General features: G+C 42.5%; 1 protein-coding gene across 3 annotated transcripts in view; it reads right to left on the minus strand.

The window, feature by feature from the left end:
* The window catches only part of dagla (diacylglycerol lipase, alpha), a 31,943-nt gene that overhangs the window by 11,805 nt on the left and 3,110 nt on the right, over positions 1-17,028 (minus strand). For all 3 annotated transcript variants that reach the window (XM_068730146.1, XM_068730145.1, XM_068730147.1), the window contains exons 2-14: positions 7,290-7,391; positions 6,991-7,202; positions 6,698-6,799; positions 6,464-6,602; positions 6,234-6,321; positions 5,439-5,573; positions 5,254-5,331; positions 4,444-4,568; positions 3,983-4,133; positions 2,399-2,482; positions 1,809-1,886; positions 1,498-1,578; positions 1,115-1,257 (exon numbers count right to left, since the gene is read on the minus strand). In XM_068730146.1, the coding sequence (XP_068586247.1) occupies positions 1,115-1,257; positions 1,498-1,578; positions 1,809-1,886; positions 2,399-2,482; positions 3,983-4,133; positions 4,444-4,568; positions 5,254-5,331; positions 5,439-5,573; positions 6,234-6,321; positions 6,464-6,602; positions 6,698-6,799; positions 6,991-7,202; positions 7,290-7,384 (1,511 nt within the window). In that variant the 5' untranslated portion in view covers positions 7,385-7,391. The remainder of the gene's footprint in view (positions 1-1,114; positions 1,258-1,497; positions 1,579-1,808; positions 1,887-2,398; positions 2,483-3,982; positions 4,134-4,443; positions 4,569-5,253; positions 5,332-5,438; positions 5,574-6,233; positions 6,322-6,463; positions 6,603-6,697; positions 6,800-6,990; positions 7,203-7,289; positions 7,392-17,028) is intronic.

Here is a 17,028-nt window from a genome sequence, read left to right on the forward strand (position 1 = left end):
AAAACTCCATTCCCACACTTGATATTGCATGTGAACGGAAAAGGACATGATCGATGCCTGGAAAACGTGTTTATGCGTTGCTGCGTTTTGAATGGGCATGGGCATCCAAAAAGACTGAACACAAGAAAACCATATCATTTTAAGAGAGCAATAGCTCTTGATTGATCGGGCCAAAAGAATAAGTCTACAACACAAGTGTAAACAGCACAGTCCAAAAGTGTTTCACAATAGCAGATGTTGGTAAAAGAAAACATCTCACTTTTGCTTTAATAGTTTATAACTGTCGATGACTGGAAGGTCTCCTAGCTTGATGAATGGAGGCTGAAACTATAATCACTAATTCTGCTTTCTGAACATCTGGTGGCTTGACAGCCACAGCATAATGATTTAGATCATTGTCATAATCAAATCATTCGAACACCTGAATTTGTAAGGTGTTATTCCATTTTTTCCTAAATTATTTCACCCGTCTTGTATCTTCTGACCAAAGTCTGACAGATTAACTTCTCTTGACTTCAATAAGAACATCAAAGGTGCACTGCAGCATCTCTTGTTACAGACTTTCGTCCTCAAATCATTTTGGGATGACTTCCCATCCATACATTATTTTAAATGAGGTGATCAAATAAATAAATTATTAAGGCGCATAATACAAAACCGCAACGTTCCCGGTGTGATTCCAGGGGACCTTAGTTGCGGGTCATAAAACTACATCACTTTGGCTCACACTGTCATGTTTAGTCTCCAGTGTAAACACAGCAGGGACCATTTCAGGTGAACTGAAAATTCCCAACCCTGCAGAGCAAAAATATTTATATTAGGTGTGTTATCATGCCGAAGTTTAGCAGTGATGTGTACTGAACAACAGCTGCAGACGCAGGGCTTCAGTAAACAGTGGTGACCAGGCTATAACCTGCGACGGTGGTCTGGTATGAAACGGTCAAACTTGGGTTAAACATGCGTGGAATGTATACACATTAATAACATGGGATTTATGCATTAAAGTTGCAAACAGGCTTTTACTGACTTCCTGCACGATGTAGTCAAACTGAGCGACTGATCTTCTCTTGAACAGCCTTGTGTACATCCTGTAAACACACATAGATGGACTCACCTAAAAAGGCCACCAGGTGGAGAGTAAGAGTAGCAGTGAAGTGTTGGGTACTGAGGTCTCAGTAAGAAGGAGAGGATAGCAGCAGTGCCTGCACCCAGAGAATGGCCGACTATCACCAGCCCATAGTGCATGGTGCCCTTGTTCTGTGAGAGACAGCCAGAGTCATTACACTCACAACAGCACACTTTTGTAAGCACAGTGAAGATAATCACTTAAACAAACTGCCTCAACTGCTATTTGCAGACTGCTTTGTATAGACTAGGGTTAGTGTACTGTTGCACAGCTAGCGTAGCCTTGAATAAAGTACTGCAGTTCAGAGTGAAAATTAGGGAAAATGTTCATTATTGATTGCCATTATTTATAAAGTATACTGAGTCGTGTACCAAGTCTCTTCCGAAGGCTTGTGACAAGATCATTTCCTGCTCCAGTTTCTTCTTAATGTATTCTGCTGAGTAAACCATCCCCTATGAGTGAAAAGAAAGAGAGACAGAAATATGGACAGGAAGTCTGCGTCATTAATCTCTTATTAAAATATTCATAGCAATTGTTCTAGTATTAACAACTGAAAGGACCTTCAGAGTCTGCAATAATGTGCAATGGAGAACAGAAACGCAATGAGGAAAATCTCATAGGAGACTGTACAGAGGAGTATACCGTTTAAAAACCCTCTCCTACAATACATTAATACACTGACCTTGTGGCCAAGCCAGGTCCCGTGCTGCTCCTCCACAGGCAAACGTTCAGAATCCCCCGTCAGATCAGTCAAGGCGTCCTGATGCACACAAGGCAAGACAAAAAGATTCTAAAAAAAGTGGATGAACTGAAACAGGGGGAATTAGACAGAGAAAGTGAAAAGATCACCTTACTAATTAAAGTGCACCTATCAGGCAAAGGAATTAAAAATACCACTCATAATCTCCTTTGCAAATTGGAATATTATTGGTTATATTGTATTAAAGCATCAGAGATCAATGGGATGAGAATCATGGCCTTTGTAATAAGGAGATGATTAAGTCCTCAGCTGTTGTTTCAAGTCAGGTCTCAAAACACTACAGGAATTCTCAAATACTCATGCAAAAAAAACAAAAACAAACATTTAGTTCTAAAAGTGGACAGTCACGTTTCTCTATGCGTGAAGGGTGTGGGAGTTTGAGAACACTGCATAAAGCTACGAGGATTTCACCGGCTCTGGAGGTGTGGGTGATGTGAGCTACTGAAGGGAACAGGGTGCACAAATGTTTAAAGGGATCTGAAGATATATTACTATTGAAAGATAAAATTCACCTTTGGCGATAGGGTTCCTCTGATACTGATGACAACCTTCTTTTTCCCATGATCCACTGCCACAAAAAACGGGGTCTCGTAAACCTGGATGTGAGATGCAGAGTGGACAGAAATCGGTGGTGACAAAGTGAGAGGAACCGGCAATGGGCAAAGTGAGGAGGAAACAAATACTTTAGTATACGTTAGTTCTACTTCCATCCCAGCAAGCAGAGCAGTCTTTGTCATCAAATATTTCTCACCTTGGCACCACACGCATAAGTCATATAATTCAGTCCCTGGATGGAAACTCAGCGCTAACCTCCCCAAGAAGTGCTCTGCTTTAGAAATCATGTGGCTCAAGTGCCAGTGTGAATGCTGTGGAAATTCCACCTAAAAATAGAACAACTTAATTGAATATCAAATTAGCAAACTATTTCAACAACTATTTGTATTGTTTTCAGTGGGATTATGAGTGGGGAAGTGATGGGAGTTATGCATGTCTGGAGTGAAATTATTTTGACTTTTAAAGCTACGCCAAAACAGTGGGGTTAAACGATTTGCTTTTTAGTGTTAACTTTAGCCACTACATTTTAAAAGTTACTGGTAATTGTTCTGATATTTTATCAGCTTGGGACTTGTTTTTGTAGCCGACATCATGCCAATCAGTCTGAACAGCCATTTTTACTCACCAACTTAATAGAGATAGCTCACAGCGAGGGAGAAAACAATGCATCACTCTCTATTGACTTATATTGCACGAAGGTCCCTCCTTGTCAATTCTGTCTGTTAGCAAACAACAGAAATTTGCCCTAAAACTTCAGTATTGTCATAGTAGAATATCGTGTTTGCATGATGGGACATGTTACCTGCTAACAGCCAACATGTCCCATCATCATTATAGTTATGAAATGCACCCCCGTTAGACATCGGTTGCAATAATAATCCTTTGACATGCTGAAATTGGATGTTGTTCAGCTATAGCTACTGGGCATTTTGTTAGCATTTCAGCCCATGATTGTATAATGTGGCGTAAATTGTTTTCAGTAGAACACTCTTAAGACAATGCACCAAAAGCCTGCAGGACTGCATCGTCCGTTGAGACCGCAAATGCAATCCTGAGGCCACCAAATTGGACACTGTCCCCTCTTCGGCTGCACCTTAAGGATCTGTCCATGCCGGTCACAAACAGCCTTGGCGGAGTCCAACACCTACTGAGAACACACTTGACTTGCTGCCGAGAATGTGGACACGGCAACTCAACTCCCCATATCTCAGCAACTACACTGGTGAGTAAAGTGTTATCAAAACATTTACAAATGATGGCCAGAACTACAAAATAAAGCCACTAAATGATCAGACTGGCTGCTATTATAACATTGTATGCAGGGCTCTTTGTGTAGAACAGCTTTAAATGAACATGCAATAATTCACCTCAACAGTCTATTTTGCAAAAGGTATTAACATCGAAACAAAAGCATGGACAAATGAAAAGAAAATCCTGACTCTGTTCCTCACACTTATCCACACAACCAATCCATTGTCTAACTTCGGAAGTGAAGGCCAAACACCTCTGACTGCTCGTTAGCCAGTTGTCGGATTACTTACAGCATCGTGGCAGGATGTGTAGACAATCTGAACCTGCTTGAGGTCCCTGTCCAGGAAGTGTCTCCGTATGGCCAGGACATTACAGCCGCAACAGTTGTCCTCCTCCACTGTCACAGACTGAGACATCCGAGAGCCAGATACGGAAGTACAGCTGGGGGTGAGTGGGAAAGATGAGAAAACAGCAGGACGTGAATACAAAAAACAGATGAATACAAGAGTAAACAGGTACGGTGACAGAGACACAATCAAGTCTCCCAGTGTAGGCGATGTGGAAAAGAGAAGGTGATTAATTTGACAATGGGCTTGTGCCGGTGAGTGAGTCTAACTGGAGTGGTATTATCTCAGTGGATTACCACTTGGCAAGTGTTGACGCATGTGAAATTTGATCTGCACCGGAGAGGCTCATGAGACACAGAAGCCAAATAGATAAAAACTGTGCAGGTGTATGTGTCAGCGCTCACGGGCAGGAGCTGGCGAGGCGGCACAGCCCACAGGCAGGCTTCCTCATTAGGTACATGGGCCAACCGTACGCAGCCAGGGCAAAGAGCATGTAATAACACACATCCTTGTACATGTTCATCTCGGTCTGGGAGAGGGAGACAGACAGACAAACACACACACACACACACACACACACACACACACACACACACACACACACACACACACACGTCAGAACACACAGGTGAGGAATAAGAGCAATAACACATTCAGAAGTCTTGAGATATTCAAATAGGCAGATGTCATTTTAGATCACTACATACAACTGTTCACACACACACACACACACACACACACACACACGCATACTAATTAAAAAACATTGCACACAACTGTAGAAAAACAAAGATTTTGAAAGACAGTATCGTCAAATCAACCTATGGCTGTGGTTTAGTACCACTGTTTTGTTTTTATGGTGTGAAATATACACAAAACCTCTTTGCATGGGGTAAAAAGCCAAGGGACCCTGGCTTTAGGTTACTCCAATTATTGATACATCTACTTCTATCTTAATAATAATGACTTGGAGAGCCCACTGTTTGTGTATTGTTGTGTATTGTATTTCATTTACATGACTTTAAGCAAGTAACATAGTTTACAAAAAATTTAAATAAGATACAAAGAGTCTTTAAGAACGAGTTTAAATGCATGTTGTATTTTTATGATCAAGCGTGTCATTGTTTACCTGAACTCTAAAACATCTAACGTTCTCAATTGCTCAATGTTCCTGTGATACAAACATAACCTTCATCACACATAAAGAAACTCACCGAGTTCTTAAGGTCCAGGTATCGAGTATTACGAGTGACAGGCATTCCAGATAAGAAGGCTAAGATGTCATTGTTGGCCTTAGGAAGAGAAAACAGAACAGACAAGTTGTTGTCATTACAGCACATGCCTACACAAGCACATAAATATGGACAATCACTTTTGTTTTGTTTATAGACAGTGATACCTGGTCCAGGATAGCAGATCTCTTAGACCTCTGCCTCTGGCGAAGAAGTACCAGGCCAGCAATAATATCGCTAGGCACAATGTCCAGGTCTCTGAAGAACTCTGCAAAAAGGCTGGCCACTTCTGAATACGCATCCTGGACCAGAGAGCAGCAGATATCAAGACATGTCGGCAAAGCACAGTGACAAAAAAAGGATTGAACAACTGCTTCATTTAATCATGCAACCTCTAAACCGCCTGACCCTCTGCTTGTTGTGCTCTGTTCAAGTCAATGATAGTTCACAGCAAATTTAAAAATGTATATTCTCCACACCCCAAGTGCAACAGTATAGTACAACTGTCTGGATATGTTTAACGCTTCAAAGCACGCTAACCTGAGGGTTTGTCGATTTGTACCAATAGTCAGAGAGTGAAATGCTTTGGACTGCTGGCTATGAGGTATAATGGCAATCTTTCTGGATTTTTTTCCTTGCATGACTTCAGTTCTGCAGTCCAGTCTAGTGAATAGCTGTCACTATATGACTGCAGATGTAAGGATGTTTTTTTGCAGACAGCTTGTAAATTGATTTAGACTGAAACTAAATCATTTTACATTCAAGTTTAAATGAAATGCTTAATGTGTCCGGTAAGTAGCTGAGCAGTGAGCTCCTTTGTGTCACTGCCGTGACTCATCCTGTCAGGGATTATTTTAATGACTGGCTCGCTGGACGTTATGCCCGACATATTTATGGTGTCATTCCTCTCTGTTTTACTTTAACCGCAGAGAGGAAACGGATAAGTGTGTGTTGTGACTCACTGATTGTGTATCCTGGGCTCTCGTGCAGCACATGAAGAACTTGAGTCTCCTGCTCCAGCTGCTGGCTTGGCCTTCCTCTAGCCGGTGTCTAATGGAGAGAAAAGGGAAAGGAATACTATCAAGACTGATTTGTTTTGCGGAAAACCAGATAAGATGTGCATGCCTAGATGCTGTGTCAAGACAACAAAGAGACAGAGGAAGAAATAGAGAAACTAAGTGCTTGCTAATACCTGAGTGTGTACGTTGTCAGGTTGCGCTGACGCCGACGGGTGGCTTTCAGTTTGACAAAAGTCCGACCCGTAGGATCAAAGGTGCAGGTGAGGGTAATGCAAACGCTGAAAATGACTAGCCAGTTGCATGCAACGATTCCTGCAGAGAATATTAAAACATCATTCACATTCAAGCATAACAAAACCACTTTCAACGTGAAACGTCCATCCTCCTTTACATCCTCTTTCTCTCACCCAAAGCCAGGTTTTTGGCAGTGACATCAGAGCATGGCTGATAATACTGGACAAGCCAGGCAATTCCCACCACAGCATATACGAGCTCTACCAACAGAATAGCTTGAGAGAGAAAGAGAGGGAAAGAGAGTGGTGAATAATGATCAATATCTGTCCAATCAATAGAAACAGTGTTCAAATCTTAACTTGGAACCACAAGTAATCCTGACAACCGCATCCTCCAATCCTCTCAAGAGGTAATCCTGTTTAAAGAGAGCCTCAGAAGAAGCAGTGAGTGTGCCCGTGTGTCTCACCTAGCCGTATATAGATGACATACTGCACAGCTTCCCTGGGCTGTGTGTACAGAATGCTGCCTCTCATGCTCAGCCACATGATGGCGCTCTCACAGATAAGGCAGCTGACCAGGATGCCCAGGTACCCTCGGCCATGGTCCCCCAGCGTTACAGAACAGGACTGGTCGGAGCCGTACGGGAGGCCGAACAGCACCACGGACAGAACCACCAACCTGAAAGAGAAGTGGAGGGAATCAATATACGCGGATATGTTACAAATTAAATATATATAATGCAAAAACATCAATACAGTGACTCACCAGATGCAGTGCAATAGAAAGAGGAAGAGGGCGGGCAGCACCAGGTCATCACTGCCAACTGACCAGCGCCGCCGAAACATCACCATGCCAGGCATCACTGCCCTGTGGGGAGACCGAAGGGAGAGGGACAACTTCAGGGACAATGGATATCCTTTTCAAACGGGCGTCTCCGTCTAAAAAGCTATAATGCTTCAATTCTTTCCTCTCTATTGTCCACAGGTATTTCTAAAAAAAGGTTTGACCTAATGTCCTACACACTGTACATCATAATCTCACATGACGAGCTTCAAACCACTAAAGAGGGGAAACAGAGGACCGATGAACAAACACATTTATACTGGCATGGATTCCTCGACAGGTCAAATATTGCTTAAAGCTCGACGTCATGATTAGGCCACTGATTTACTTTCTGTTTATCAAACTCGCTTTACTGAAACTGAGAGAGGGCTGCAGGGATTATAACGGAAATAGACTTGCACAAGAGGAGGAGATTGAAAGATAATGGGACGTGGAGAAGATGAGACTAAATGGGTGAAGGGATGCAGAGAAAATGCACCACTTAATGAACAAAAGAGAGAGAACCAGCTTCGATATACGATGGTACCAGGCTGGTTACGGCCATGTGGAAAAGCTTCTTTTATGTCACTCTGTCCATTCTCCTCCATGGAAAAGCATTGCGACTTTACTCAAGTGGCCTCTGGGCTTCACTGAAATGTAAAATACATGGTAGGGAGAGAAGGAGCCACAGAGAGGCTGATGTAGGCCTTATGGTGCCGATACAGGCTGATACAGCCTTTATCGTACACCGCTCCTGCATATTTGCTGAAAGCTTAAGGACAGATTTTACAGTTCTGTCCAAAAAGTATACCATCCATCATGCCAAAACCGTTGACTATAAAAGATAAAGCAGCACAAGTTAGTTTTGAGATTTCTGGTTGGTCACTATCCAGCACTCCTCTGCTTTTTAGTATTGTTTCAGAACATTTTTTCACATTTTTTTAGTTATTGAGAAACTGGCAGCACCCTTCTTCACCCTTAAATACCAGTCATCACAGTTGTTAAAGTCTCACTTCTTACATCGTGCCTGCATGAAATAGCCCACGAGGGACAGTTGCATCATTCCCTCGTCAAAGGTAAATGTGCTATTATATAAGATCTTACCGTTTCAAATTGACAAATGCTGCAGCAAAGATGCAGTGATTTGCATCCCTACAATGGGTGACGCGCAGTTGATCATTTACAATAGATGAACTCAGATTGGACCAAGACATCCAAGTACTGGCACAACTGGAACAACCTGGTGCTGCAGCAAATTTGGCATTCCTCTGTGTCAATGTTCACATGTTTGTTTCCTGACCTAATGCACCTTGTTCCTGTTGTAAGTTTCACAAAGGTATATTGGAACTAACTGGATTAGAATGTACAGTAATGTTTTGTTTTCCCCCGTGCATATCAGCTAGTGTCAAGACGACATCCTTGTCATTCCATTTCGCTCTTGTAAACGGTGATGGTGCAAGCTGGCAGTAAAAAGCCAGCTAAACAACAAGCGGTCTGTTTGCAGAACAATAACCTGCTGTGAAAATAACACCTGTGCTCCTTTAGCTTTGTGTTTCACAGTGTTTTCTTGGGTAACTATATGCCCTAATAGTGATAATAGATGCACAGACAATGGACGGTGTCTGAAAGGAGCTGCTTTTAGAAGGCAGTTCTCATTTTCCTGCACTAACATGTCGAGTGCAGAAGACTTTTCTCCAACCAAATCAATTCCAATGCCCTATACTGAACACACCATGTATTAATTATACTAGCTCAGCACATGAAGAGGCTTGAAAGGAAGTCTATAGTTAATATTCCTTTTTTGTACTTCGTAATTACTTCTGGAGGAAGAAATCAGGCAAAGAAAAAAAACATTCATTGAGGCATTTGTGCTGCCACCTACATACTGTAGCTCTCAGTAGGGACGTGTGGAGTAGTAGAAAAACACCGGCACTTCCTCTGAGCAGATCTGGAGGAGAAATACCTTTCCACAAAACCTTCTCTTTTTTTCCATTACTGAACACACCGAAACACTGAAGACCTTGCTTTCAGAATGGATCCTCATGCCCCACAGGTTCACTGTCAATTTGTAAGTCACCGCTGAGCTTTGCGTCGGCAACATGTACTGCAAGTTGTATCATATCTTCAATTCTCTCCAGATTTAAAATCGTAAACTTATGTCAGACTTCTCAGCACCTTTTTATCACCAATGTTTAGCTGTGTGCCAGTTCCCTCTTTTATTTCTGTGCTTCTTGAGTGGGAAGACCTGCACCGATTTGCATTTTGTCTAAATACGGATCAAAGGTTTCCCCTACTGTTTGAGACCAACAAGAAATATGGGCTCCTATACGTTTTGCTCCTTCATGTGCATATATTCATTTACCTTTATACACATAAGGAGTTAAGCTGGTACAGTCAGGTAGTGCAGACCATCAAGACATTTAGTACACATGTGATCTACATTACAGTAAACTGGAGACCTCCTGAACTGTAAAACTCTAGTTCATTGGTTCAGTTTCAACAGAGGCAACTACTGGTTTCATAAATATGTCGGAGGTAGAATTGTGACGGATGAATACTGACACTCTTGTGCCAAAATGCATGTAAACAATGCAGATTTCAAATTTCTTCAAAAACTAAACTGGCTTTGCCAAAGTTTTATGAGGCAAAAATGCATTCAGCATGTTTGTTAGGTCTGAAATACATTCATAATAAAATAAAATAAACATAAAATATCAACATAATACTATCCGGCTCTATTGTTGAGCTGGAAATGAGCCGTGGACACATGCATCATGATGTCAGGATTGGTATTGGGACAAAATCAACAGACTTTAAGCTTCAGCTAACAGTGGATCACTTCTAATAGGGTGTCAGGACATGGCAATAATGAACATCTTCTCTTATTACAATGAGAGAAAGAAATGACTGGTGGAAGTAATTTGGCCTTTTGAATGACATTAATCAAGCAGACACCCACTATTCACTCGACTGTGAAATGCTTTGGCTGCTTGTACAATTTCACAGCAAAGAAGTCTACTTGCTCACCTCCCAACAGTGTTCACAATGATCAGACCCTCACCACCGCCAACAGAAAGACACCTAATACTATGTTTTCTTCACCGCACAATAAACTACAGGCTCAAAATACAGCTATGGAGTTTAATCCACACCGTGAGCAGTGCTGTGAGCTTCATGAGACTGGCATTCACTGTAGAGCTGCTACATACTATTCTAAGGCGCTTCCGTTATCTCATGCATCCCCGTTTTCAAACCCTGACATGTTTTCCACACCGAGGCGGTCGCATTCATTTAGTAGAAGCTCAAGAGTAAAAGGAAATATTGAAACTCCTCGATTTCTTTGAATAATACACGGTACAGAGAAATCAACGCACCAAGAAACTGTGATTTCACGGAGTGGGCAAAAATATTACAGAACAACTTGTGCCCAGTAACGACTAATCCCTTCAGTGTTTTAGTGACACGAAAATTGTTTTCACAGCAACTAAACCCGAGTGCTGTGTTGGCAGCTGATTATAATTGGCTAACTGTAGGGTCAGACCACGAGCAGTGGAGTGACAGTGTGAAGGTTTCCCGTCAAATCAAAGCACTACAGCAGGTGGTTTCACTGATTGGCAGAACCGTAAAAATCAGCTGGAAGAAAACCCTCTCAAGCTTTAGCGCTTGCTGTGATTATTTGTAAAAAAGCCAAAGCTCCTGAGGAGACTTGAGGAATATACTGTACATTAGGTGTGGCATGACTCTAGAGCCACAGATTCCAGTTCTTAGTCCAAGCCCAATGTGTGGCTCCTCAGCTTTGAGGTAACGCCAGAGAGCGGACGAAACAAGGGCATGTGAATGGGTTCACGTGACTGAAGTCACAGCGACTTGTAAAACTCTATCTGGGTTGGAGTAACATTTAAGAGGACAGCAGGAGGAGGGAGGGAGGGAGGAAAGAAAGAGGGGAAAAGAAATAAAGGAACATCTGAACCCCCCCCCCCCCCCCAAAAAATCTCATTTAGGCCAAAACAATCAGGCCGGTGAAATCAAGTAGATCTCTTAAATGCAGAAGGCACACGCTACACCTCCAGGGACCCGGTTATCAGCACTCTCCTCCAGGCCTGTTGTTAAGATTTGGCTCCCAGCAGAGACCTCCATACTATGACATAATTATAAATTAAACGGGATTACAGCAGAGTTACAGTGTGACCTTGTAGAAGTAGTAGATCTACTCAGTAAAGTTATGAGTTAGTAGTGCCAGCTCCTTCCATCTGTCCATGCATCCATCCGTTTAATTTAATATCCCGTTCAGGTCACGGGGATGGAGCCCAGCACGTCACGTACTGAGTGCTTTATGGTTTCCAGGTTAGGGGGTTTGTGCCCTGCAAACTGCCTTTGTAATTACCTTATATTTTAAGAAAAACATTGCGACTGCTCAACCACCATTGTTTTTTAAACTAGCTTGTGTTTCTTTTATTTATCTTTGACTGTTTGTTCCTTACATATTACTTTTATTGAGTGCCTTTTATGGTTTGATTCTATTTGGCCATGATAAGGGCTACAACTAAGTATTATTTTCAAAATGAATCATTTTATTAAAATCTCTGAAATGTTTTAAAAAAAGAAAATTCACTTTTCACCATCACTATTACCCAGAGCCCTAAGTGCTGCCTTTAAATTGTTTGTTTCGTCCGACCAACAGTCCAAAGATAAGCCGTCTACATTGATATGAAACAGAGAGAAGCAGCAAGACGGACGACGTTACATGTAGTCAATCTGTATTCAGGTTGTATTCTCACTTTCCAGGCCTCTGTAAGGCATCAACACCGGCCACAGATTCTGAGGTCAGTCAATACTTCTGATTGATCACTCCCAAGATCGATGTGCTGAGAACACCTCAGAAAAATGTCCCTTTTAACGATCAGTGAACCCAAGTCTCGGATGAGTACAGCTGCTGCTAGTCCTCGAGATCAGACTCCTCCCCTAAGTCAACCTTGCCTTTTTTTGTCCAGTCAAAACCTTGCAGTAGAGAGAACAGCCTAATAATCTTAGTATAGGTAATCTATCAAGCTGCACAGTGACAGACATGAATCAGTTCTGTGTGCAACTAATGAGCACTGACCTCAGGCCAGATGGGAATCATTTCATGGAGGACTCCGGTACTCAGTCCATGTCTCAACCCCTCATCCTCACCAGTTGCCTCCTTAAGGGCTCTCCCAGCCATCACCCAGGGGATGTTGGCCTTAGTGCTGCTGTTAAGCTTCTACTGGATGCACTTTGACTGTATTTCACGACAGTGATCATTGCACTTTACATTCAACATTTTGAATTGCATACTTCCATAGTCAAGTGTGCTTTTGTAGTAAACGTAACTTCTTTAACCAACTGAGAGTTTGTGAGTAGAACAGAAGGGTGGATATGTTTTGGTTTTCTTCTGTAAGATATTTACAATCAGAAAAACAGATCTTCAGAAAATAAAGACATGCAGCGGCATGATATGGGGGTTGTTAAGAGTGTGAAATACAACATTCCTGTGAAAATGACGGCTGCATAAAAAAGAACAATACACACAAATGCTTTCAAATCCTATCCAAAAACAGATTACAGAATATTCATTCTGTGCAATCATGAATCATCTTATACAAAATAAACTTAACAAATGTTAAGGCCTCACTGGACACACTTGTACTGACGACATTTTGACAACATACTGATCATTTCGAAACCTGCACACAACAAAAATAGACATTTTTTGACACGCATAGCTGACTAATTCTACTTTCACAGCATACAACCACTAGCTCGAGCCACGCATGAACATTTCACTTTATTGTGATGAAACCTTTGCAAATCCAATAGACGTGACAAGGAGCTGACCAAAGAGAAAAACATGAACACCATCAGGACTTACAGGACTATCAGGACGTTATCAGTGGGATTCTACCCAGCACATTTAAATATAGACTACTGGATGTCATTCTCACTTTACAAGGCATAGTCTACATAAGCACCACGCTTCTGGATACAGTGAAATGGCTTTTTATGAACTTTTTATGAATAGACATTCTGTGGATTCATAGATGTTTTGTAAATTGGTACGGCGTGTCATCTCTGCCTTTGTTTCATGCAACCCTTTCCTGTCTGTGTAAATATACAACATGTCAGCTCCGACACAATTTATGTTTTCATATACAGTAAACGGACATTTGCACTCACTATTGAAAAATTAATCGTTCTGAGCAATTGTGGGTGGAACGCTTCATATCAACCGTTTGAATAACTATGAAACTGATCAGTGAGAAACTGTGATGCCGACATAACCAATTAGATTGTATTTAGAAAGCATTATGCAGCCAGCAAAGCAAGTCTTCCTAAACCGCGTGACCATTTATTGTAGTTTAATTAAGATCTGACCACAACGGTGTTATTCCACTATCCAAATAGCCACAATTTTTATATCACTGTGAATATTGATTCAACTAGCATATGCTTTGCTCGTATAATGAAAATCACACACACACACACACACACACACACACGTTCCTAACCTGAGATCAAAAGAACATCTAAATGTCTAAAAAAGCTGACCTTTAGGGCAACTCTACTACACAGACCACTCCGGAGCTGCAGCTGCAGTCCCCGACTCTGGCTACTGCATTCAGCATGAGTCATGCCAACTCTTGACTCTCAACCCGACCTAGTGTCTCCGTCTGAATCCAAAAGGACGTGTTTTGTGAAAAAGACTGTGACATATTCCTGCATGCGAGCAGTGCTTTTGTGCTCCGCACAGCGTGCTACTGTGTGCCAGGCCCAGGCCCGTACCCCACGTGATGCAACAACAATGATGCAACAACAATGACAGTCCTCCCCGTCCGTCATTATGGCTTTGTGTTTGACATGGACGTTAAACAAACGGGGCAAAGGCATGCAGCACAGCATCACACACGTTTTACAGAGAGTGACTGCTTTTTGGATTGTCCGATGCATCCCCTACACATGCCAGAGCCTATAGTCAAACCCACTTCCATAAGTCTTTGAACACTATATGGAAGTTTGAAAATCTAGCTGTTCCGTTTATGGCTTCATTTGGTCGGTAAACGTTAAAAGTCACCTGGTCTCGCTGAGGTAGAAACAGATACCGGACCTGAATCTAAAATTCTCGAGTCCCATCTGATCTCAACCGTAGTGGTAAATTCCTTGTTTCACAGACAGCAGGTTGATCTGGTAGCAGCAGGTGTTTTCATATCTTACTCTTCCATCTCACTCAGCAACAGCAACATCAAGCCAAACCGTGGCACACCGCCGGTTGGTTACAGACGCTTTATTTTGTATCACATTCTCTCCCTGAGAAGCCTCTACATCCATCACCACTGTGAGCGAGCTCAAAAGGAACATTTATTTTGTCTGTGTGTGTACACACACACACACACACACACACACACACACACACACACACACACACACACACACACACACACACACACACACACACACACACACAAAACAAATGAAAGTTGAGAAATTTGAATCCATTATCATAGCAGATAAATACAAACCCCAGGTCCTACAGGTGTTTAATTTGCTGCTGCAGCATCATAGTTCAAACCTTAACCTTATCATGAGCTACCAAAAAGTGATCAAACCATAATCTGTTGGCTCAAAAGGTCATCGTGCAAAGTGTGTTGTTTTCTCATCCTCAACTTGACTTTGGACGTTTCATTATCATGTTGAAAAAAAAGGTCAACGTCACGTACATAATGTATAATCAGTGGAATCCATTTAACTTTCAGGCACCTCCCAGGCCTTCAGGGATTGTGTGGTATTCATTATTACAGTTTGAACAGATAGATGATGATACAGCCACCAACAAACAGGTTTGAAACTAAAAAAGACAGGATGCCCACTTGTCTTAGAAAAATGGAGAAGCTGTGCATCAGTGTAGCAATGTGTTGTGTATTATGTAGCACTTGATTAAAATAAAGGTGAAACATTGTTCCGCTTTGCGTGATAGTGATACTATAGTATAGATAGTGAGCGTGATACTACTGGATGCCATTCTGTGTGTGTTTTTGTGGATGTCCATCTAAAGTCGGGATGCTCTGCTCTGATCTTTCTTGTCAAATCAGGCACATCCTGCTTCAATAGACACAAAATACATTCGACATTTCTAAATTGTATCAATCTTAAGCCAACTAATACAAAACACTTGTGTACATTCTTCTAGAATCAGTCGGGGCCGGGTGTGATTCTGTGCTCGTCCCTGGTTATACAGGACATCCACAGCTCTTCACTCACACTGAATGTCAGCGTCTAATACAGGAGCTTTCACTCACACACTGGAGGTAAAAAGAGTTATGTAAACTAAGGTGTGTCCAACAGGACACAGGTGAACAGACTCCAGCTTTCACTGCATCTTCTGAAAACATCCTGAATGTATCAGACGTTCAATGCAGCACAGTTAGTGTCTGCAGCAAGTGTAACTGTCCTGTGCCGGTGCATGGGATGTGAATGCTCACACGGCACAATTCGGTGAATGAAAAATGTGTGCATTTTAAAATAGCTGGGAGTATCTAATTTTTTTACACTCACAGACCAATGTCTAAAATGTTGTTCATGCGGTCTGTGCACACAAAATGTAAGAATGTGGCTTTGGCAGGAGAAGAGTTGGTGAACTAATATTAAAGAGAAGCTCTGTTGGCACACATTCAGGCACACAAGTACGCAGCGTCTCCCCTGTACTGCAGGTAGCTTGTTGTGGTGTCAGCATCAATAGGAATCATCGAGAAAGGAACAAATATTTGCTTGGGGGGGGGGGGGGGGTACAGGCAGGCTGAAGAGGAGTTGGCACGCAGTTAGGTGTTGGGCACAGTGTCTAAAGACAAAGCTGTGGTTGTACCCGGTTGGCATGACGGTTCGACTGCAGCACAGTCCTAAAATCCCTCCGTCTCCTCTGCTCTCTGTCATACGTCCATCTGCTCCAGTCTCTCCCTCTCTTTTTCTGCCCGGGTCAGTGTTGCTCTCTGCCTCAGAACGAGACTCTCTCCAGCACTTTGTCACATCCCTGGCTCTGCTCCTGCCGTCTCTCGTGATCTTGTCTCTCTTCCCGTTCTGTCACACTATACGGCAGCGTTCTGTCCACCCCGAGAGAATCTCGTCCATCTCCGAACTCCATCTCACCCTTTGCCTTTCTCATCTTCTGTCTTCCCATCCTCCTGCTCTCTCCTTCTACCCACACACTCATTCAGTATTCATATTTTAGAGGACATTTATGAGCATGAAACCGAGCGTGTGCATCTGCACCATTTTCGGTGCAGAGGAAAACCTACATTTTCTCCTCGAGCCCCCCCCCCCCCCCCCCCCCCCTCCTCCTCCTCCTCCTCATTTTCCTTATCTAGCTAATCCAGATTCTGGTTTTGGTTTTGTGTTGTTCATCTTTTTTTAGACTGAAAGCCATGTGCCACTCACTCCTACTCTCCCTCTGCCTCTTTCTCCATCTTTTTCTCCCACTGCCACCCACTCAATCCCTTTCACCTCTTCCCACTCCATTTTCTCTTCTTTCAGTTGATGTGATCGTATGTGCACTGCACATTGCATGTGTGTGTGTGTGTGTGTGTGTGTGTGTGTGTGTGTGTGTGTGTGTGTGTGTGTTTGTGTATCGATGAATGTTTTTTTGTGTGTTGGGGGAGTTGACATATGTGCTCTG

Source organism: Cebidichthys violaceus, unplaced genomic scaffold (assembly GCF_023349555.1).
Source record: "Cebidichthys violaceus isolate CVI_PGR_0920_01 unplaced genomic scaffold, fCebVio1.0.p SCAF_5, whole genome shotgun sequence".
NCBI classification, from domain to species: domain Eukaryota; kingdom Metazoa; phylum Chordata; class Actinopteri; order Perciformes; family Stichaeidae; genus Cebidichthys; species Cebidichthys violaceus.